Below are 21,594 nucleotides of genomic sequence, written 5' to 3'. Positions count from 1 at the left end.
TTTTGAATCTAAAATTTAGATCTGGGACATCTCTCTGTCTCCCGGAAGCTGCTTAAAGCTGAGAGGCCTAGCTTATCCCGTTTTGCCCTGGCTGCCAGGAAGCTCAAAGCCAAGCCGCTGTGCAGTCGTAATAATCGTATAAACCCTTCTGATCACTTACTGACCAGTCACTTACTAACTCATGACTGGAAATGATCCCAAATCTGAGATTTGACAAAAGGAGGCATATAAATCAATTTAACCACATTGTTAAGGAAAAGAAAATCCATCTGTCTGCCTGCCCCCACTCCCTCTCCATCTTGTGAACACCTTGCCCTACATGGACTTCACACGACGGTCTCAGACCACTGCAGGCCTCCGTCTCAGTTTTTCCTGCCAAAACTCATCCACGTGCAGCTGGCATTCCCTTCTGGAGCCGCCGTGACCTCATCGATTACACGCTGTGCAGAGTCGGTTAGCAAGTATTTACTGGGGCCGGCAGCATGGCAGCATGGCAGCAGGCCCCCAGAACACAGAGGCGGGATGGCCCTGGGGCCTCCCGCAGGATGCCGAGCGAGAGGCCAGTGCTGGGTGCAGCCAGAGGTCCTAACCTGTTCCCCCAGGTCAGGTCAGTTGCCTCGGGGGTCATTCTCCCTCGTGCCAGGCAGCTTCTCATACCTGCCACTGAGCAACTTAGAAACACCAGCTGAAAAATCATTCTGGCTCCAGAGAGAGGAGAGTGACCCATTTGGGGATTACCTACTTCCCACCTTTCTGCAGAGGAGACAGGTGGCCTATGACACAGGCCTGGGGCTGGTCGCTGTGTCCCTGGAGAGAGCTGATTAAGGGAGGGTTTCTGCCCAGACAGCAGGTGCGCTCCACTCATTCCTCAATCCCAAGAGCAGAGAGCCCGATGCTGGGCTTGATCCTAGGACCCTGGGATCATGACACGAGCCAAAGGCAGACGCTTAATGGCTGAGCCACCCAGGCACCCCCCGTTTCAGTCTTAATGTTAGCGTGCTGATACAGTTGCTGGCAGGAGAATGATATTGTCACATCAAGGCAACTATAAAAAACCTCTTTACTCAGCATCTCATAAATATGTAAGTTGTCTTCTGATAGAGACAAGGGTTCTAGACTGGGATTTTCTGGGTCCAAATCCTGGTTCGCCACCTGTTAGCCATATAATCTTGGGAAGTCACTTGATTTCTCTGCTTTAGTTACCTCATCCGTAAAATGGGGAATAACATAGTCTCTGCCTCATAGGTTTATTGGCAGAATTAACCAAGAGGATGCAATAAAGCGCTTGGAACTATGCCTGGCATAGGAGCACTCAGATGTCTGTTGTATCATCGTTATCCTTCAGCTTGGGTTTATTGAAAACACACTCCTTGCCAGGCCCTGGGCCATGCGCTGGGCTGCAAATTGAAAGACATTGTCTCTGTCATCCAGGAATTTACAGCTGTGCACGATCAGTGTGTACTTAAATTATAGGTGTTACAAGACAAAAACAGGCCCAGGCAGCAAAGGCCAAGTGAGGGCTTCTGTCTTGGGTGCGGCCCAGGACCGTGAGGAAAAAGCAGAGGAAGATCCCAGGGTGAGTTTTGGTTCCAGCACAAGAAGCAAGCAGGTGCCTTTGGGGCTGACATGGGGTCCCTGGGGGCCCAGGAGGAAGACTTGGAGGGCACAGTGCCTTTGGGAAACTGCAGGTAGTCCGCAGGGATGGGGGGGTGGGCAGCACTGGATCAGTGGTCCAGGGCTGGCTTGAGGCAGCCCTGCACAGGCCTCACCCAGGAGCTCGGATGCTGGGCCCAGAGGAGGCTCTGCGAAGCCTGGGAAGGTGCCCAGGCAGGGAGAATAACATGGCCAGATTCCCACTTTAGAAAGTTTACTCTGGGAAATAGTAAAGAAGAATGGACAGAGGTAGGAGATGCTCTAACATCTGGGGCGTGTGAGGATGGGTCAGAATGAAGACCATGACAGCAGCGTGGAGGGGAGGACGTGGGATTTGAGGCAGAGTTTGGGGCCAGTATGTAGGGCAGAGGGCTCAGAGAGCTGGGGATGGCTGCCGGATTTCTACACTGAATGCATGGTAACCAGATGTCCCATGGGCCAGGGAAGGGAGAGTAGAAGCAGGGGTTCAGGGAGAAAGGAACAGATTCAGTTCTTACATGGTGATTTTGGAGGATTGGGGGGGTTTTTGGCTTTAAAGCCTCTTGAACAACCAGGTGGAGATGTCTGCAGCTTGAAAAGAGGCCTGAGTTAGAGCCCGGGCTTGAGCATCACCACTGGGGGTGACAGGGAGGACTGTCGGTGGCAGGGCATGGGGGAGGTGCAGAATGAGCAGGGAGAGGGCCGGAAGGGATCCCTGAGGAGCACTGGGGTCCAAGGTGGGCAGCATCCCAAGGGAAGGCAAGGGGCCCAGGCCCAGAGGCAGGTGGACACCCAGAGGGAGCAGAGAAGCCACAGGAAAGAATGACAGAAGGGACTGGATGGTCACAGGAGATCCGAGGGAAATGAGGACTTAGAACTGACCTTTGGGGTTGGTCGCGGGGAATTGCACAGTGACCTGGCGAGAGGCATCCCTGGTGTGGAGATGCCCAGTGCTGGAGAGCAGTGAACTATAGTAAGGGAGAGGTAGCAGAGACGGAAGTGCGCCTGACCTCGGGAGTCTCAGGTGTGAGGGGAGGGAGAGCCCCGAGTGTGCACACAACACAGGCGAGAAGCTTTGCGGTAAAAGTCTGCGGCCCCTGAAGACCAGGATTAGCTGGGACCCTCACCTTCCCAGCTGGTGGTTTACCCAAGCAGACTTGGTTTCTCTGAAATAGGAAAGGAACTGGGTAGGGGTCAAGGAAGGTACTGGAAGTTTGGGCTAGCCACTGAGGGGAATGGTTGCCAGAACCGTATCACACCTCGCTGCCCCAGATTTAAAACAGATGCCGCTATGGGGCCAAATGCATATTTTAGAAACATAGAAGCATTATGCACTTACAAATTCTTTAGTGTTTTCAGCTTGCTGTGCACAGAGAAAACACTGGAAGAATATCCTCCAGCATGTTAATTACACGGATCTACGGGTGGTGAAGTCAAAGGATGGGTTTTTCTTTTCAATTTCCTCATCTCTATATTTTTGTAAGTCACGAGCAAGGATTACCGTGGCAATGAGGAAAGAAGCATTGCGACGTTGTGGTCTGCGGGGCTACAGTGACACAGAAGCTTCAAGGCCTCCTCGCAAGATGCGTAAGAATGGGGGGTAGGCGGTTCTCAGTGGTGCCAATGCGACAGCACTAGCAGGAACGTCTCAGCAGGGCTTCCGATCCCTGCCGTCTGTCCAGAGCTGTACCGAACAAAATTCCTGACCGTGAACTAATAACAGGAAATTCTGAAATCTTTGGAGATAAGCAGAGAAGAGAATATGCTTTTTAGAAAGAGGAGGAAGGAAAGAGACAACAGACGTTTGAACCAGAGGCAGGGAAGGGCCCGTGTCACAGTCTGGTCGGTCTCAGGGACTGGCCCAGCTGGTCTCTGCTCTGAGCGACGGATTCAGGAGGCGGATGGGTACATCGTTGTATGATGTCTTCCCTCGTGGTCTGGAACAGCAGGCAATAATGCGGATACGAAATGAGGGTTCCAGTGGCCCTTTGCAGTGTTGGGATTCCCTCTTGTAGCCCTTTATGTGCGGCCTCCCAAGGTTTATAGCAAGTTCTGGTGGCTGGGACCTTAAAAATTGGATGTGGAGGGGGGACAACGTGGACCTTCATTTAGGATAACTCGGCCCCCTTGCTTTATCTTCTTGGGCCAGTGATGTTCCTCAGGGCCAGTTTATCTCCTTGGGCCAGTGATGTTCTCCTTGGGCCAGTTTTGCCTTTGTAGATAAGACAAGAGTGACGTCCAGCTGTGGTTTTATGACCTAAGGATGTATAAAAGGTCACACGATTGTCCAAACTCAGTGACTTTTTACATTAAAAGGAATTAATGTGGCCCTCTGGGCTTCTGTGGGGCCTTCTCTGCCTGGGCCAATACCCTTCCCAGTCCCCCTTTAAAATCTGCTCCTCTGGGTGGTCAGAGCCCTGCCTTGCCTTTGGAAAGACTTCCAGACCCTGCCCTTCTCTGGTGCCTCTGGGCAGGGCCCCAGATATCCCCAGATGAGATGGTGATAGCCGCCTAATTATAAAACTCAGGAAAGCTGGTCATATTTCTGCTTTGGGTAGCTCGTTCCTGGGTTGTATTTTTTCGCTCGCATTTTTAGTGAGTTTCTAACTGCAAATGCCATGTGTTCTTATTAGGACATTTTAAGAAATATGGTTCATGGGGCGCCTGGGTGGCTCAGTGAGTTAAGCCTCTGCCTTCGGCCCAGGTCATGATCTCAGGGTCCTGGGATCGAGCCCCGCATCGGGCTCTCTGCTCAGCGGGGAGCCTGCTTCCCCCTCTCTCTCTGCCTGCCTCTCTGCCTACTTGTGATCTCTCTCTCTGTCAAATAAATAAAATCTTTTAAAAAAAAAAAAAAGGAAAAAGAAATATGGTTCAGAAAGTACATATTACCTGTGATCCTACTCTGTGAGAAAACTATTAATAATTTTGCAGGGGTCTTTGTGTTTCATACACACTGTTGACCCTTGAACAATGTGAGTTTGAGTTGCACAGGTCCATGCATACATGAATATTTTTTTTTTGATAAATGTAGTTCAGTACTATAAGTTTGTTTTCCTTATGATTTTCTTAATATTTTCTTTCCTCTAGCTTACTTTATTGTAAGTCAGTACGTTATCATACGGTATATCATACGTATAACATACCGCATATGTGTGAATGGACTACTTACATTATTGATATTCTGGTCAGCGGTGGGCTATTAGTAGTTTAGTTTGGGGGGAGTCAGGAGCTAAATGTGGTTGTGTCTGCAAGGGCCCCAACACCTCCATTGCTCAAGTGTCTATGTGTCAACTCTGTACCAGCATGTCTTAACATGCCATATACCGTTTAGAAATCTACATTTGCCTTCAACGATCTGTCACAGACGTTCTCCACATTAATAGCTGTATACTTTTACAGCATGTTTAATGTCAGGAGGTGTATCCTGAAAGGCGTTATACATACCACAGAGTCCTTGCCTACCAAAGTTCGTTTGCTTTTAAAATTTTTTATCTTAGGGACACCTGGGTAGCTCAGTCGGTTAAGCGTCTGCCTTCATTTCAGGTCACGATCCCAGGGTCTTGGGAGCCCCGAGTTGGCCTCCCTGCTCAGCGGGGAGCCTGCTTCTCCCTGTGCCCTGCCCCCTGCTTGTGCTCTCCCCGCTCCAATAAATAAATAAAATCTTTAAAAAAGAAAGAAAGAAAATTTTTATCTTAGGCTTTTCCGGTACCTGACTGCATTTTGCAGACCAGATTTTTTTTCTACTTTTTTGAATGTTTAGAAAAAATGTTAATGATGGTTAAAGGGTATAAAAGATAACACGATGATATGATGATACAGTGTCTTCACTCCCCTCCAACGTCATAAATAAAACATCATAAAGACAGTTTAACCTCTTTGTATCTCCCCCACCCCCGCTCCACTTCATTCCCTGTCAGCCTCCCCGCCACCACGGAAGGGATGGTTACCCTGAATCATGTGTAGTTTTCACCATCTTTGGTGCCCACAGTGTCCAGGTGCCAGGATCCACGTTTCTAGACGTTTCCTCTCAGCACCGCATCTCTGTCCCACTCAAAATCCTGAGCCTCCACCAATGAGAAGAGCATTCCTGTGGACGAGCAGTCCTTTGGATTTTCTCGTGTCCTGTTTGTTGCCCCGTCGCCCGCAGGGGGACCAGTGGAGAAGCGCAGCACTGTTCCTAGTGAAGTCAGCCACGTGCTGCCCGTCTCGGGCGTGAGCAGGTCTTTGATGAGACAGGAAAGTGCAGGTGACAGCAGATAAAGAGCTGGTGACAGGGGTCAGCAGGGGAAAGTTGGGGAGCCCAGCAGAGAGCCACAGGAGGGATGGGGTGACGGGGAGAAAAGGGAAGCACTCGTTGCCTCCCCAGAGAGGCACCCCAGGGCCACTTTGAGACAAATTGAAAATCTTCCCATAATCGAACTGGGATACTGAATCTTTTTTCCCCTGCCAGGAAGACACCCCCTCCCCCATGCCCTCTTGCTGCGGCTCTCCTGTGCTACCCGGCACCCCCTGCACAGGCCACCTCTGGCCACTGCTTGGACTGTGTCCTTCCCAGCTGCCTCTCTCCTGCTGCAGCCGCCGGGATCCTCCTGGCCTTCCCGGGTCCCCACAGCCCTCCTGCCTCCCCCAGCTCCTGTTGCACCGGCGGCCATGGCTTCCACTAGGTGCTCAGCCTCCTTGCTGTGTCGGGGTGCCTGGGGGCCCGCCCCACCCGCTGTTTGTGACCCAGGCCCCCGTCACTTCCTCACACTTGCACAGCGCACGGTGTGGTGTAGATTCTCAGCAAGGGTTGTTCATTGATTTGTCTTCACAGTTTCCATAGCTAGAATCTTTGTCCCCTGTGAGTCATTTTCTTAGCAAAAGATGAAACTCCAGCTCCCTTGTATTGTTAGCATTTCGAGTTCTCGCTGTTTCTTCAGTGGCTCCTCCTATCCCAGAATTTCTCCTTTGCAGGAAAGGTTCTGCCACTCAGTTTTCATCTCTTCTACCCTGGGAACTCCTCCCTTGGCATGTTCTAGTCCATCAGCCCCACTCTGGGAAGGCCGGAGATGCTCCGTCAGTCCTGACGTGGCGACACTGTCCCCCCAACCACCCCTCTGGGGCCCCTTCGGGACCTGGGCGTGGGCCCAGTTCTATCGTTTGGCTGTTAAATCAACTTCGCCGATGGTGGTGGCTCATGGCTGCCACTGAGGAGAGCAGCCTGGTGTCACCTCAACCTTGGGTGGAGATCTGGAACAGTCCCATGCCACACTGTGACTTGACCCAGAGTTAGGCCGAGTTCTCGCTAGGGAGCTGGGCCACGCAGCGGGCACCCTTGGCTCCCTTCTTCCTTGTTTTGCTGCTTTCACCCCGTGCTGGAAACCGATAGACCTTTTTTTTTTTTTTTTTTTTTTAAGATTTTATTTATCTATTTGACAGAGAGAGATCGCAAGTAGATGGAGAGGCAGGCAGAGAGAGAGAGGGGAGAAAGCAGGCTCCCCGCCGAGCAAAGAGCCCGATGTGGGACTCGATCCCAGATCCCTGAGATCATGACCCGAGCCGAAGGCAGTGGCCCAACCCACGGAGCCACCCAGGCGCCCCTAGACCTTTTTTTTTTTAAAAAAAGATTTTTTATTTAGGGCGCCTGGGTGGCTCAGTGGGTTAAAGCCTCTTCCTTCGGCTCAGGTCATGATCCTGGGATCCTGGGATCGAGCCCCACATCGGGCTCGAGCCCCACATCAGGTTCTCTGCTCCGCGGGGAGCCTGCTTCCTCCTCTCTTTCTCTGCCTGCCTCTCTGCCTGCTTGTGATCTCTGTCTGTCAAATAAATAAATAGGGGCGCCTGGGTGGCTCAGTGGGTTAAAGCCTCTGCCTTCGGCTCAGGTCATGATCCCAGGGTCCTGGGATCGAGCCCCAGATCCGGCTCTCTGCTCAGCAGGGAGCCTGCTTTCTCCCCTCTCTCTCTCTGCCTGCCTCTCTGCCTACTTGTGATCTCTGTCTGTCAAATAAATAAAATCTTTTAAAAAAATAATAATAAATAAGATCTTTTTTTAAAAAAATATATTTATTTATTTGACAAACAGAGATCACAAGTAGGCAGAGAGACAGGCAGAGAGAGAGAAAGGAGGAAGCAGGCTCCCCACGGAACAGAGAGCCCGATGTGGGGCTCAATCCCAGGACCCCAGATCACGACCCGAGCCGAAGGCAGAGGCTTTAACCCACTGAGCCACCCAGGTGCCCCCCAATAGACTTTTTCTAGGCTACGGGCTCTGGTGCTGAGCCAGGCAGAGCCAGTCGTGGAGCTTCTGGTCATAGTAGTTCTCAGCCCTGCTAAGAGCTTTTTTGAAAATGCAGGCCCCACGGCTGACGGTTCTTGTAGGGCAGCTCTGCCTCAGAGTCTGGGCACCCACAGCTTGTTAAAGCTGCACATTGTCTCCCGCGCACGGCCAAGGATACAGCTACCTGGCTCGGTCTGTTCGGGACAGCCAGAGACGGGCTGGCTTTTCACCAGCAGGAATTTATTTCCTGCAGCTCTGGAGGCTGGGAAGTCCGAGATCAAGGTCCTGGTCCGTGTCTGGCCTGGGCCCACTTCCTGGGTCATAAACAGCCGTCTTCTTCTGTCCTCAGGGGGCAGAAAGCAGGAGGGAGCTCTCAGAGGACTGGTTATAAGGTGCTAAGCCGTGACCTAATCACCTTGTGGAACCCCTCCCAGAGCATCACCTCCCGGAGGCCCCACCTCCCTAATACCACACACTAGGGTATTTAGCCTGTGAATCTGGGGGAGACGCAAACGTTCAGTCCACTGCCCTGCCCTGTGCTGAGCACCGGTTCTGTGGCGAGCATGACCTGAGCCCTTTCTGCAGGTTACCTGCACCTGCGTCTGGTCAGACCCTCACAGGCACTGCCATGGACCAGCCATCCTAGCTGGAGACCTGTTCGCATTCGCCATCTCTCCTCACACCCTCTCCACCACCGCAGGATTCATCTGGTTCCCTGCCCCTTTTGTTTAGATCTGAATTTCCCCCATGTTTCTCCCCCACCCTCGTCCCTCGGTGTTCACTTCCGGGGTCATTGACAGTAACCTCCTAACTGGTCTGTGGGATTTTCTTCTCTCCGTCTTCTTACCTGATCCACGCAGCATAGGCAACTGAGTTCTTGTCCTCAAGATGCTCCCTGAGGGCTCTAGGTGACCCACGAAGAGGACTCCTGTCCCAGCCTTTAGGCCTGGCGTTCGTTCTACTCAAGCCGGCCCTTGCCCATCAGCCCTGCCTCTCTGCTGCCACTGCATACCCGGGCTCCACTGTGTCGATTTTCTCACTGTCCCCCAGATGTGCCGTGCTCTCACCTTCTCGTCTTTCTCTGCGCCCCTCCACCGGCCACAATCCCTTTTCTCCCTCAGGTCCACTTCTTAAACCTCTCTGCATGCCTCAGGACCTTCCTCTTGAGGGGTGTCTGGGTGGCTCAGTCAGTTAAGTGTCTAACTCTTGATCTTACCTCAGGTCTTCATCTCGGGGTTGTGAGTTCAAGTCCCGCGTCGGGCTCCACGCTGGGCATGGAGCCTACTTTAAAAAGAACAAATGAAAAAAAGCGCTCACCTCTTAAAACTTCTGTGGTTGTGTTGGCTAATTGGCAGCTGCTCCTCTGTGCTTCTGCAGCACAGCTGTCTTCTAGAACTCTTGTTACTCCCCAAAAGACCGGGAGCCTCCTGGGACAGAGACCTTGTTCAATTTCTGAATCCACAGCAGTGAGCACAGGAGCACAGGCTGAGCACCAAGTAGGTTCCTGGTGAAGATGGGTTATTGCATCCTGGCTTAGGCCCAAACGCGGCCCGTTTTCCGTCTGCGCGGATGGGCACACAGCCCCAGTAGAGTCTCGTGGCATTTGGGGTCTGACACGCGAAGGTGTTGAGTATTCACAACCATATGAAAAGGAGGGGCACCTGGGTGGCTCAGTCGGTTAAGCATCTGCCTTCGGCTCAGGTCATGATCCCAGGGTCCTGGGATCGAGCCCCGAGTCAGGCTCCCTGCTCAGTGGGAATCCTGCTTCTCCCTCTCCCTCTGCCACTGCCTGTGTTCCCTCTCTCGCTGTGTCTTTCCGTGTCACATAAATAAAATCTTTTTTTAAAAAAAAGTACGGAAAGGACGGGATAGCGAATTGGAGGGCAGTTCTGGTCAAAAAGCAAGTCAGAAATCTGAGGGCGGTGGCTCACAGCTGCTTTTGGATTCTTAAGAACCAAATACAGATTACCAATGCTTCACAACAATAGGATTGGTTTAAATAAATAAATAAATAAATAAAACTTGATTCTAGTTTAAACACTAATTTTCCTCAGGGAAATTTTTTGGTCCATAAGTGTCCCTTAGTGTTGGCGTAATCCTGAACACACCTGTCGTTGGGGTGAAAATGTCCTGTCCGTGTGTGTAGTTGTTGCTTCCAAGTGACCATCCCCACCATGGAGCATCAGAACTCCCGGAAGCCCTAGGCCAGCCCTGAACGCCTTTCCTCTTTCTGACAGGGAGCAGTGCCCAAAGGAAATGCCACTAAAGAATTCATCGAGAGTTTACAGCTGAAGCCCGGACAGGTGGTGTACAAGTGTCCCAAATGCTGCAGCATCAAGCCCGACCGAGCCCACCACTGCAGGTACCCATGTCCCCCCCCAACCCCCACCTCTCACATGCTCTGGAGCAGTGCCCACCCCTGCTCTGGGCACCTGACCACTGTGACTCCCTCTCGATCTCCGTGAGCTCCCCAGATTGGAAAGGGCATTTGGTTTGGGCTCAGGACACCTGTCCTAAGACTTGACTCTGCCGCCCCTCACGACGGACCCTGCCAGGCCCTGGACTCTCTCCGTCTGTCTGTAAAATTGAGGGGTTCCTGTCATCCTGCCTCAAAGCTTTATTACTTTTTAAGGGCACAGGAGACAGAGCTTTGGAAAATCGTTCTGAATGTCCGGCACTTGACCCATTTAAGAGGTGGGCCCTACTCACTCGACTTTCAGAGGGAAACGAAAGGGGCTGTGCCTAAAGGGCAATGTTTCTTTAAAATAGAACTTCTAGAGGTTGTGACAGTTGTGGGTTCAGCCAAAAAAGGCTTTTCCTCCTCTCATCTCTGGTGACTTTTCCCTTTGATTTTCAGATTTCCTCATTGTTTTGAGTCTTCTCAGCGAGAAGACATCTAGCTAAAAACTGCATTTTATCACTCTAAAGGGGACTTTAAATGCTAAATTATCCTTGGTGCTCCTTGGTCCTTTGCTCAGACTCTGGCGGTGGGAGGGCAGCTAGGAGGGCCACACTGAGCTCACACAGCTGGTGAGTGCCACAGACAGGCGTGGGGCCCAGTGTTTGAGGCTCCAGTCCAGGGCTCTCTCTACTAGAACTCCAGTTTGGGGGTGACTTGTGTCCTGATGGAATTGTATGTCTTTCTGTCAGAAAGAGATGGCAACCTCCCCAACTAGCTGACCTCTCTTGAGGGTGACAGCTGAGGAGCCTTGGACAGGGCCTGAGGAGGCTTGAGCAGGGCCTGTGCTAATTGCGGTCTCCTGCGGGGTTTCCAGCAGTTTAGAGAAGCTCAGCCCAGCGTGGGGCCAGTTCACTTCTGAGATCTGGGTTACAGATGAATTCAGGGCTTGCTACTCATGCCTGGGGTGGAGCCACCTGTCTAGCCTTTTCTGCCACCCGTTTTCATCGCCTACGTGAAGAGGCCCCGTTTCCTTATATGGTTCCCCATTCCCCGACTCTGGGCAGCCCAGTATGCTGAATGGGCTCCTGCCTTGAAGTTGGAGAGTTCGGCAGCATTAGAAGGCCAGCAGGGACCCCACCACACTGTGGGACCTCAGACCAGGCAGCAGCACGTCTCTCTGCGCTCAGCTCTGTCCTCTGCAAAGGCGGTTGTTGCCCGGCGGCTTGCCGTGAGCATTAAACAACGGGAATCGCTGGCTCCCCCAGCAGAAGCCACTGGTTAGTGGAGGCATGTGAGAGCGGCAGGGCGCATTGGGTTTAGAGGCTGGAACAGCAACAGGGAGGCGCGAGTTTTGCAGGAAAGAACTTTTGGGTGACCACAGTGGTTCTTTCTCTTCCCTCCCTGAGCCCTCGGCTGCCTCCACTGCCTGGCATTTTGCTCACCGCCTCCTCTTCGACTTTCTCCCCGGGATGATCCGAGGGAGGTATTCTTGAGTGCTAGTAAACAAATCAGTTTGAGCAAAACAAGAGCTGCTGATTCAGACGAAGTCGAGTGAGGATGCCTGTGTGTCGCCTGCTTCCGCGTCAGGAAGTGTGTGCTGACAACTGCTCCTCTGTGAGGGCTCGCGGCCGCCCAGGCCATCTGGGGACCCACAGTTTGGGATAAGCACAGTTCCCAGCACAGCAGACAGAGCCAAGTTGATGACTGCTTGAGCAGACTGGCTCGAGAGAGTCGGTGTCCCTGTCCCTGCTCGAGTGAAGGCGCGTGTCTGTGTGCGTGAGCATGCCCCCGGCTCTTGGGATCCTGTCCTCCCGACGGAGCCCCATGGAATTTAGCCCCATGGAATTTAATCAGACCCACTCCCTGAGCTCTGATGGGTACCGCAGATGCTCCCTGACCCTGGACGCGTGGGTATTCCTTCCAGCCCAGTGGTGTGTCGTGGGTCTTCTCCCCATAGAGAGGCATTCCAGAACCCCGGGCTGCTTTCATCTTGGCAGTTCAGGACCATGGAGGCCTGTGGAAACACTAGAGAGGGAGCCATTCATGCTGAAGTGGACAGCGAAGGTGTTAGGCTTAAGAGTTAGGTTCCTCTTGCACAAGAAGGTGGAGACCTGTGCTCCTGGCAAAGCCTCACGCCCCTCCCCTTGCTGCCTGCCCCCGCAAACACATGCATATGGAGGCTGAGACCATCACAGACTGCTTAGGGCCCCTGCCCAATTCTTGCGTTTTCTCTTTCATGGTCATGACCACCAATAAAATTTATGTAGCGCTAATATTGTTTTGAAAGCATTTTACCTACATCATCTCTAATTGGGAAATGCGGACCAGTTCTGCAGAGGATAGTTCGGAGAAGCTAAGTTGCTTTGCCCAGGGCCCAACGTGGGGATCCAAGAACAGTGTTCTTTCTGCCACACTGGACTTCCTTACCCAGCATTCTTGCTGAGCTGGGCCCAGGATGTGGTAGACCCTTTTTGCAGGAGGTGTGGGGTGAAAACCTGGACGTGGTCCACCTAGTGTCCTCCTGCTTTGTTGTCCGCTTGCGCCCTGCCAGGCGTCCCAGTCTGATATGCTGGAGCCACAGCCCAGGCCTGCTCTTTCCCCATCTGTAGCTTCAGGGCCTGCACTTGGCCCCCATCTTGCTAAGGAGGTCTTGGGCCTGGTCCTGGGCCATAGCAGTGGATTAGACATTGACCCTGACCCTGGGGCCTTCCACTGAGGCAGGGCAGATGTACCTTTCCACCCCGATACGGTTTGGTAAGTGCCTCTGTAGGGGGAGATGCTGGCCCTCAGGGACACAGCTGTATTTCCAAGGTGAGCTATCGCCCACGCTTGCGCAAGGGCCTCCGCCAGCGACTTTGGGGCTGAGAACCAGGAGCCTCAGGGCATGTGAGCCGAGGAGCTTCTTGGGCTCTACCAGGCTTTTGAAGGAAGTGCTTTGGGGCCTGAGAAATGGCAGGGAACCTGGAGGAATAGAGAAAAGGGGCATTGCCTTCCTCTCGAGCATTGATTTAAAAACACAGAAGGGGCTCAGGAAACCCTAAGGCAGGGACATCAAAAGATGCTTACATGGAAGACGTTCCGTCTTTGCAGTGACTGTTCCCACAGGCTTGGGACGCACTGCCAGGTCCACAGGTGCCTACACCCCAGGAGTGCATCTGCGCACAGCGGCTCGCACAAGGGGCAGCGAGGGGTGCCCAAGAGGAGTCCCGGGAAAGGGCTGGCGCGCACAGGAGGGAAAGAGCAGCAAGGAGCCCCAGAGAGGAGAGAACGAAAGGGCCCTCCCTCTGCCTGCTGTGTCCCCAGCCATGGGCAATGGGAAGAGGGCTGCCTCTGAGGTGACTAAGAACTCCTCTGGGGTATCCGGGGTTGTTGGAGGCCCACATTTTTCCTTCCTAGGGATGGATAGGGCCCAAGGCGAAGAAGCTGGGCGGGACATTGGGCAGGCCTTACCCTTGGTGTTCTCCAAACCCCAATGCCGAACCTTTCAGGCTGGTGGTTTTGTGAGTCGTGGGCAAGACCCCTCAGATCAGGGCCTCTTGCCACGCTTCATGGGTGGACTCTGCACCCACATGCACCCCCGCCTGGCCCTGGAGCTGGAGCTCCTGGCCCTGGGGCTTCTGAACAATCCTGCGTGCCGGGGAAGAGGGTTGGCCTCGGCATTCCGTGTCTTTGCAGACAGGAAACTCGGAGCCGGGCACAGTGGGCCAACTTTGGCCACTCTCAGCAGCTGTGCTCACTTGTCCCTGCTCCCTGGAGGAAGAGGAGGAGGCTTGTCCTGATGTGGCCGCCCAGCAGAATGTAGCCCGTCGTGAGACTTTCTTCCTGGGGTGCACGCCGGGGCTCTTCAGAGGCTGGGAGGAGACCAAAGGATGGATTTGCCTGAGAATTTGAAAGTCAGGCGGCTTTCCGAGGCTCCGAGTGCTCTCTGCTGCTGAGCCCTCTGCCTCAGGGCACCCACTAGGAATCCCGCGCAGAGGAGGCACAGATGGAGGAGAAAGGGCTCAGGGACTGGGGGCAGGGAGGGTGTTACCCCTGGGAGTTTGGTCCCCTGGTTGGGAGGGAACAAAGACACCAGAGCAGAGGTAGCCCATGAAAGGCGGCTCTGTCGTGGGAACATGGGGTCTGGGGGCTGAGGCCCAGGATGCAGGGAGTGGCCCCGTCTCCACTCTCTGCTCTGTACTCTGAAAATTGTATCCTGGGAACAAGTGTTATCAGTTGAGAGCTCTATTCTACATAATATGTACGTTTTTAATTAGTAACACATGCACACAGATACCCGACTTTGTCTTTATAGCCCTCTGTGTCCCTTTCATGCCTCTTTCCTCCCCTGCCCTCCTGGCTCCCCCAGGAGATCCTAAAGCGGGGCCAGCCTCTCTGAGATGTGCCCATTCCCCCCCCATGCTAGTGAGGACCTTCAGAGTTGTAGAGGAGAACCAGGGTGGAGACTGGCCAGGCCCCCACAATCGGTTCTCCCCTTGTCCTTAAACACTTACTTGCTGTGGACGGGGAACCCGAGGCCCCGAGTCTGGCCAGTCTGACCAAGATAGCTCAGCAGGCCCAGGCCGACCTTGTCACTTAAGCTCACGCCCTCCTTGGGGTGCAGATGAGCCCGCAGCTTTGAGTCGTCCGTGGCCTCACCGCGGGGCCCCCCTGCACAGTGGTCTGTGCTTCCTGGCCTGCGGTCTGGGGAGCAGCTCGCCTCCACTCCCGGAAGAGCTCCTCCCGCACCTTCCCTGCCCAGACAGGCGGCCTGCCAGAGCTCCGCAGGCGTGAGCTCCCCATGCGGGAACGCGACACAGCCCTTTCCGCCAGGGTCCCCCCACCGGGGCCCAGAACCTGGGATAAAGTTAGCTGTGGGAACTAGTGGAAAGAAAACCTGGTGTGAGCGAAGGTGCTTTCAAAACAGAAAACGCCTTATTTACGGTATTTCGAACTGTTTTGAACAACTGACGCCCCAAGATCATGTCAAGGAGCCTGTGTTAACAGATGGAGACAGGACCCATTTCCGGGGAGCCCATCGGTTGGCAAAGGGGTGTTTCTAAACCCAAGTTCTGGGAGTAGGTGCTTTCAAGCCCCCAGGAGTCTGCACTGCTGTTACAGATTATTTCTTTCAAACAGGGATGTTTGCTGTCAGGTAAACTTGAAACAGCCTCAGTCCCAAAAGGAGCCCAATTACAAGTTAGCAGTCTGCAAGTTCATGGGATTTCTGGTCAACACTTAAATACATTCTGCTTTGGCAGCTAAGTGGCTGTTACCTTCCAGCTGAAAAGTCTTGCCCCCGGGACATCCTGCCCTTGAGCCCTCTCCGCCTCTCCCAGCACCCTCCGTGGTCAGCCCCGCCCTTCCACTGGGCACCCATCCTTGGGTTCTGGGTGTTTGGAGGAAGCTGGGAGCACCTGTTCTCTGTAAACTGCCCCTGCGCTCTGTCCTCGCAGTAAACCAGCTCGGTGCTTACCGTCCCCGCCAGAGACCAGCCTCCTGTTCAGCCCCTCGGTGCCACCTTGTTTCCCGTCAAACAAGAGAAGGGGCCTTGTGACTGTCCCCTGTTGGGAATGAGTGGGACCCTGGGGGTCCTGACCCTGCCTTCCAAGCCCCTTGCCACACCCCTAGCCATTGTGGGGCAGTGCCCAAGGAGGCCCCAAGCGTGGAGCCGACCGAGCGGGGGGCTGGGTTCTCTGCTCGGCTGGGCCCCTGCTGCCCTGAGGACAGCCCCTAAGGGTCTGCCTTGTGGGCCTTTCAGCGTTTGTAAGCGGTGTATTCGGAAGATGGACCACCACTGTCCCTGGGTCAATAACTGTGTCGGCGAGAACAACCAGAAGTACTTCGTCCTGTTTACAGTAAGTCCTCGTCCTAGTCCTGCCCTGCCCTCTGTGGAGTAGCCGAGTGCTTCCGTCCTTCAGAAATTCTCGGCCCTCAGTGTTTTGTGCTGCGGTTCGGAATCCTGCCTGGCTGTGGAGACCTCCGCCTTCCTGCCATTGAGCCCCTGGGCTCAACAAGCAGCTGTTCCTAAGCCCTCCGCTTGAGCATCTGGAAACCAGCTCAAGTCCATCGGCTCTAAGCTAGGGCCATGTGCGGGGCTCCCACCCCAAGTGTCCGGTATAAGCAGTTCCAGGAGCCAATTTTGGTGGTGACCCCAAGCCCTCCCTCAGCTGCGGGTAGGTAGGAAGATTTAGTTAGAGAGCCGCAAGAGCCCTTGGCAGTCAGCATCCTGAGTTGTCAGGTGCCGGGAAGCCACCGGCCCGGAGCACGCCCAGCCCACCTAGAGCCCAGATCGCACCTGGCGACAGGCGCTTGTTTCTGTCTTGTGTCTTCTGCCACGTGCTCTCACCTCGGTCCTCAAGCCGGTGGCAGGGAGACAGGTAGGAGAATCTGGCTCTCCCAGTCAGCCCTCAGCCTGTGTGAGTGTTCCGGCAGGGGGTTCCTGACACCCCTGTCTCGGGAGCCTGCAGGGTCAGAAGGTACTCACAACAGTGGTGTCTGCACTGCTTTCCTCTTTCAGATGTACATAGCTCTCATTTCCCTGCACGCCCTCATCATGGTGGGATTCCACTTTCTGCACTGCTTTGAAGAAGACTGGACAAGTGAGTATGTGCCAGGGCCCCCCCTCCTGCTCCCGGGGGTGGTGTGCGACCCAGGCGGGCCGGGCTCTTGGTTGGTGTCATGGTGCCAGGGGCCAACCCCATTTTATTAGATCTGCTGCAAGCCTACGGACTGACCAGGGAAGGGACAGCAGAGGCCCAAATCTCTCTTCATGAAAAAAAGCAGCCCCCTAAAGTCAGTTCCACAGGTAAAGTCGTGAGTTGGACAGGCCCTCTAGCCTGAGCGTGCCCAGGGGAAAGGCAGGCCCCCACAGGGAGTGCATTCTTCCTGCAGGCACGGGAGCCTTGTCAGGGAGAGAACCTTTGTCTCTGGTCTTTAAGAAAAGGCACTTTAGGGGCGTCTGGGCGGCTCATCCGGTTGAGTGTCTGGCTCTTGATTTCAGCTCAGGTCTTGATTTCAGGGTCGTGAGTTCAAGCCCTACGTTGGGTTCCATGCTGGGCACAGAGCCTACTTTAAAAAAAAAAAAAAAAAGAACAGGAGGAGGAGGCATTTAATCAAAAGTCATTTCATTCCAATCTCACAGAAATCCATTCTGAACTTTCCTTTTCTGTGGGTGTTTTTTAACTGCTTCACTACCAATCCATGTTAAGATCGCAGAGTAGCCCTTTCTGCTTCCGTGCTATCCCTTTCGTGCGCAAACACTGAGGAAGGAACTCTGGCCAGGAGGCCACACGAATCCTGGGGGAAAACACAGATGCTGGGAAAACCGATGCTGTCTTATGATTTTAAAGAAGAAAAAAAATAAGAAGGAAGAAAAAAAGCTCTTAACAGAAGCTGGAGGAATTAAGAGAGGCCACGGGCCAGACGAGAATCTCGCACACAAACTCCGTCCGTGAGACAAGTGTCTTGAGCCAAAGCGTCAGATGGGTCCCCTTCTCCATCGCACCATCTTCCAGAACTTCACTCTTCCCGTGCCTCATGTCTTCTCGGGCACCAGCTTGCTGTTCTTGTTCCCCAGAACTGGGGAGGCCGTGGGAAGCTTGGGGTCTTTAGCCCCTGGCTGGGCCTGGAGAGGCTGGCCACCACCAGCCTCTCCTCCCTCGGTGGGCCACCACCAAAGGAGGAGAACCCCATGAGTCTCAGTCAGCCTGCGCTGCCGTGTCGGAATGCCACAGTTCCGGAGGCCTGGAGATTCAGGAACATGGTGCCAGCCGATTCGGTCCCTGGGACCGCCTCTCAGCCTGGCTCGCAGACGGCCAGCTTCTCAGTGTGCTCATGTGGCACTCACCACATCATGGGCCACCCCTCCCCCACCAGCTCCTGACCTCACAGAACCCTCATCGCCACCCAAAGGCCCCATCTCCAAATAACATCACACGGTGGGTGGGGCTCCCACATATGAATTTTGCATAGTTCAGTCGGTGTCACTGTGTTTCCCAGGTTTCGTGACTCCGGCAGTTCTGGACGGAGCCAGCCAGGGGGAGGGTCAAGCTGGCAGGGAGTAGGGAAGAAGAGGAGGGGCTGGTGGATTTCTGCATTCGGACCATTCTGCAGAGATGGGCGGGGCTCCAGCACGTTCCTTGGGGACAGTTCTGCGAGGGCACACACCCTGCTAGGGCCCCGGGATCCAGTCCAACTCCAGATGGGACCTTGGCAACTTGGCAACACAGTCTGACCGGGACGTTTACTAAGCCCGTCGCTCCCTCCACCCGCCGCTGTCAGGTTAACAGACTCAGGCAGTGACGAGAATGCTCTGGACCCCCTATGAGGCAGAAGTGTCTGTCTTTGGAGCGCAGCTGTCAGGGGCCGTGTCATTACTGCTCGCTGAGAGCCAGCTGGGGCGCATAGGGGTTCAGCCAGTCCCCAAGCTCACATGTCTAAGAAGAGGGCTGTGATTCAAGACCCAGTCTGGAGTGGGCTCGTCCAGCCCTGCCTCAATGACCCCAGGGCCTAGGGTCCTCCCTGAGGACAGTTGGTTGTCTTCAGTCAAGATTCCTGAGGGAAGAGGCTTGAGGGAGTAGTGCCTGTGGCCGCTAGGCTAGGAGGACAGTCCCCAGCACAGAAGCCTGAGATTGGCCCAGTGCGACAGTGACCACCATCACTCCTCAGCCGTGGACGCGCGGCCTCGCATCCAGCTCGTGTAAGAAGAGGAAGGGGTGTCCATGGAATGAGGGCACTTTGAGTTGGGATGTAACGAAGGGTGGAGTTAGCTCGTTTATGTTCCCTGGGTCGGGTTCCTGCCTCCCGACCTCCATTCGTAGCTCCCGGGGCCGGCCCAGGACGGGAAGGATCCGAGTGGCTGGATGAGGACGGAGAGTGGGCGCCGGTGCCAGGCTCTGCCTCCCGCGCCAGCCCCGGGGCAGCCGAGGTGGGGAAGGAAGGAGCAAGGCGCCTCCATCCCATGGGCACCCCCATCCCATGGGCACCCCCTGCGCGCTTATGCTGGGCCCAGGCCAGCCTGTGCGGATGTACTCACGCTTTGTCAACCGCGCCTCCCAGCGAAAGGGAACACTACAGCTCGGAGAGCCCCGGCCGTGTGCCCACGCTCCCGTGCTGTCTGGCTCTGCTCCAAGACGGCTTGTACAGCAGGGAGCAAAGCCCCGGCCTCCCAGGGCTAGAGGTGTGGTGGGCAAGGCAGACAGCAAGCCAGGACAGGAGCAAATGGGACGCCACGGGGTGCGGCGCGGGAAAGATGCAGGGGCCGCGGAAGATTAGTGGGGGCATCTTAGCAAGAGCTCGTGGTGGGGAGTTGGCTTCGGGATCCTCACCTTGCTGTGTCTGCCTGACTGGAACCCTCATCCTGCCCGCTACCGGCCCCACGCCCAGGCAGGCGACTGCCACACCCTGAGCCTCCAGGGGGCCAGCCCAGCCAGGCCCTGCCCCCAAGAAGCCAGAAGGGACAGCGCTGTGGACGATGTTGAGCCCTGAGCGCAGCGTGAGGAGATAAAGGCGTCTGGATGGGCTGTCGCTCCCCCCGCCACCCGGATGGTGGCAGCGCTGTGTCTCCGGCTGGTTCTGAAGGTCCCGCGAGGGAAGCAGCAAGGAAGCCCCAGATTCCCCAAGTTCCCAAAGCCCAGGAAAGCCCGGGCCTGCCCTCCCAGATTGGACCCCTCTGGCCAGGGCAGCAGGCCTGGGCCCTGGGGCAGCGAGAAACATGCACCACAAGCCGGGCCGGGCCCCCCGTCTCCCAGTGTCGTCCCCATTCCCACAGGCACCCCCACCCCCACTGTCTCCCGCGGCACCTCAGTTTTCCTCTCCCGTCGTGGGCCCTTCTAATTTAGACTTGGTCCAGACAGAGGCTTCTGCTGCTGCTGAAAGTAGAAGCACCTATCTGGTCAAACCTCGCTGCCCTGTGAGGAGGGGGCGGAGGCCTGGACGGGGACAAGGACTTGTCTGAGGTCTCACACACACAACCCTGGCAGCCTGGGCTCAGAGAGAGGTGGGGAGAGCAAAAGCAGCCACTCCTGGGGGCGGGGGGGTGTTCCCCAGGGGCTTGTTTGACCCCTAGCTCGGGGCCAGGCCCGGCAGCCAGACTGCCCCCTCGTAGACTTCGAATCCCAAAACCCCTGAGTGTGCCTCCAGATCTGCCCTTTCCTGTCCCCCAGAAGCAGACAGAGCTGCAGGAATGTGCAGAAAATTCGTGGCTGAACCAGAACCAGCCTGAGGCCGCCCCACCTTGCAGCCTGTGTTGTGCTCTCTGAGGGGAGGGGGCTCTCCCTGTCTTCACGCCTTCATGCGGTGCAGCCTTTCTGGGTCCTTCCATGTGCAGGCACCGTACTTGGCAGCAGGGCACAGACACTGGCCGGGGAAGGAGCAGGGGTGAAGGGGTGTCAGGAGGGGAAGCCCCAAGGGCCTGTCCTGTGGAGAAGGGCCTCCCCGAGGGAGTGCTGGCGCAGCCGGATGGTGCTGGCCGGGGCCAGGGCCAAGGACACGTGGCACATGTGGGAGGAACCAGGTCCTGCAGGGCCGGAGGCCAAGTGGGGCCCTGGGGACGTCGAGCGGCGGGCAGGGGGCAACAGCCCCAAGTCCCACACAACCCTTCTTGCAGAGTGCAGCTCCTTCTCGCCACCGACGACAGTGATCCTCCTCATCCTGCTGTGTTTCGAGGGGCTGCTCTTCCTCATCTTCACCTCCGTGATGTTCGGGACGCAGGTGCACTCCATCTGCACAGACGAAACGGTAAGCGGGCGGCCTGTCCCTCGCCTCCACTCTGCGGCTTGGGGGGTCCCAGGGCGGATGCTGCGGGGAGGGCTGCGTGCAGGCCAGACCTGGGAGCCCAGCCAGCCGGGCCCAGGAGGGAGGTGTGCCGGCCGCGTCCCCCCATTTGCAGTAACTCTGGACTTACACACACACACACACACACGAGTCTTTCCTTGGGGCGGGCATAGCAAGTCACACTAGGAACGGGGCCTAGCAGCCTCGGTGAAGTGCCCTTTGCCAAAAGTCCTTCTGTCCTCCCATGATGGCTCCATGTGACACACTCTGCTGTGTCAGGCGCTCTGCTGGGCACAGGGCCACGCTTCCCATCTGAGAACTACAGCCCTAGGGAGGGGATGATGGACAAACGGTGCCTGAATCCAGCTGGAGTGGGCAGGGTCAGCTTCCTGGAGGAGGTGACTCTGTGAGTAGGTCCCAAGGGCAGAGTCAGGAGAGTCTGCCTCAAGCATCCCCGAGCTCTGGGCCCCTGGCGCTCACCTGCCCACTAGGTACTGCCGCTTGGTCCTGCTCTGGTTCTCGTCCATTTCCTCCCCCTCCCCCCCAGCCC

At 55.4% G+C, this 21,594-nt stretch overlaps 1 protein-coding gene across 5 annotated transcripts in view; it reads left to right on the top strand.

Annotated features, from left to right (window-relative positions):
* ZDHHC3 (zinc finger DHHC-type palmitoyltransferase 3) overlaps positions 1 to 21,594 on the top strand; it is a 54,168-nt gene that overhangs the window by 21,482 nt on the left and 11,092 nt on the right. For 3 of the 5 annotated variants that reach the window (XM_032317222.1, XM_032317224.1, XM_032317243.1), the window contains exons 3-7: positions 10,126 to 10,250; positions 16,030 to 16,126; positions 16,789 to 16,870; positions 16,981 to 17,076; positions 20,878 to 21,008. In XM_032317222.1, coding sequence (XP_032173113.1) covers positions 10,126 to 10,250; positions 16,030 to 16,126; positions 16,789 to 16,870; positions 16,981 to 17,076; positions 20,878 to 21,008 — 531 coding nt within the window. The remainder of the gene's footprint in view (positions 1 to 10,125; positions 10,251 to 16,029; positions 16,127 to 16,788; positions 16,871 to 16,980; positions 17,077 to 20,877; positions 21,009 to 21,594) is intronic. The other 2 variants (XM_032317231.1, XM_032317253.1) reach the window with 1 other exon arrangement.

The sequence above is a fragment of the Mustela erminea genome, chromosome 1 (genome assembly GCF_009829155.1).
Source record: "Mustela erminea isolate mMusErm1 chromosome 1, mMusErm1.Pri, whole genome shotgun sequence".
Taxonomy (NCBI): domain Eukaryota; kingdom Metazoa; phylum Chordata; class Mammalia; order Carnivora; family Mustelidae; genus Mustela; species Mustela erminea.
Note: the sequence above shows the minus strand (reverse complement) of the source record. Positions and strands in the feature narration are given on the sequence as shown.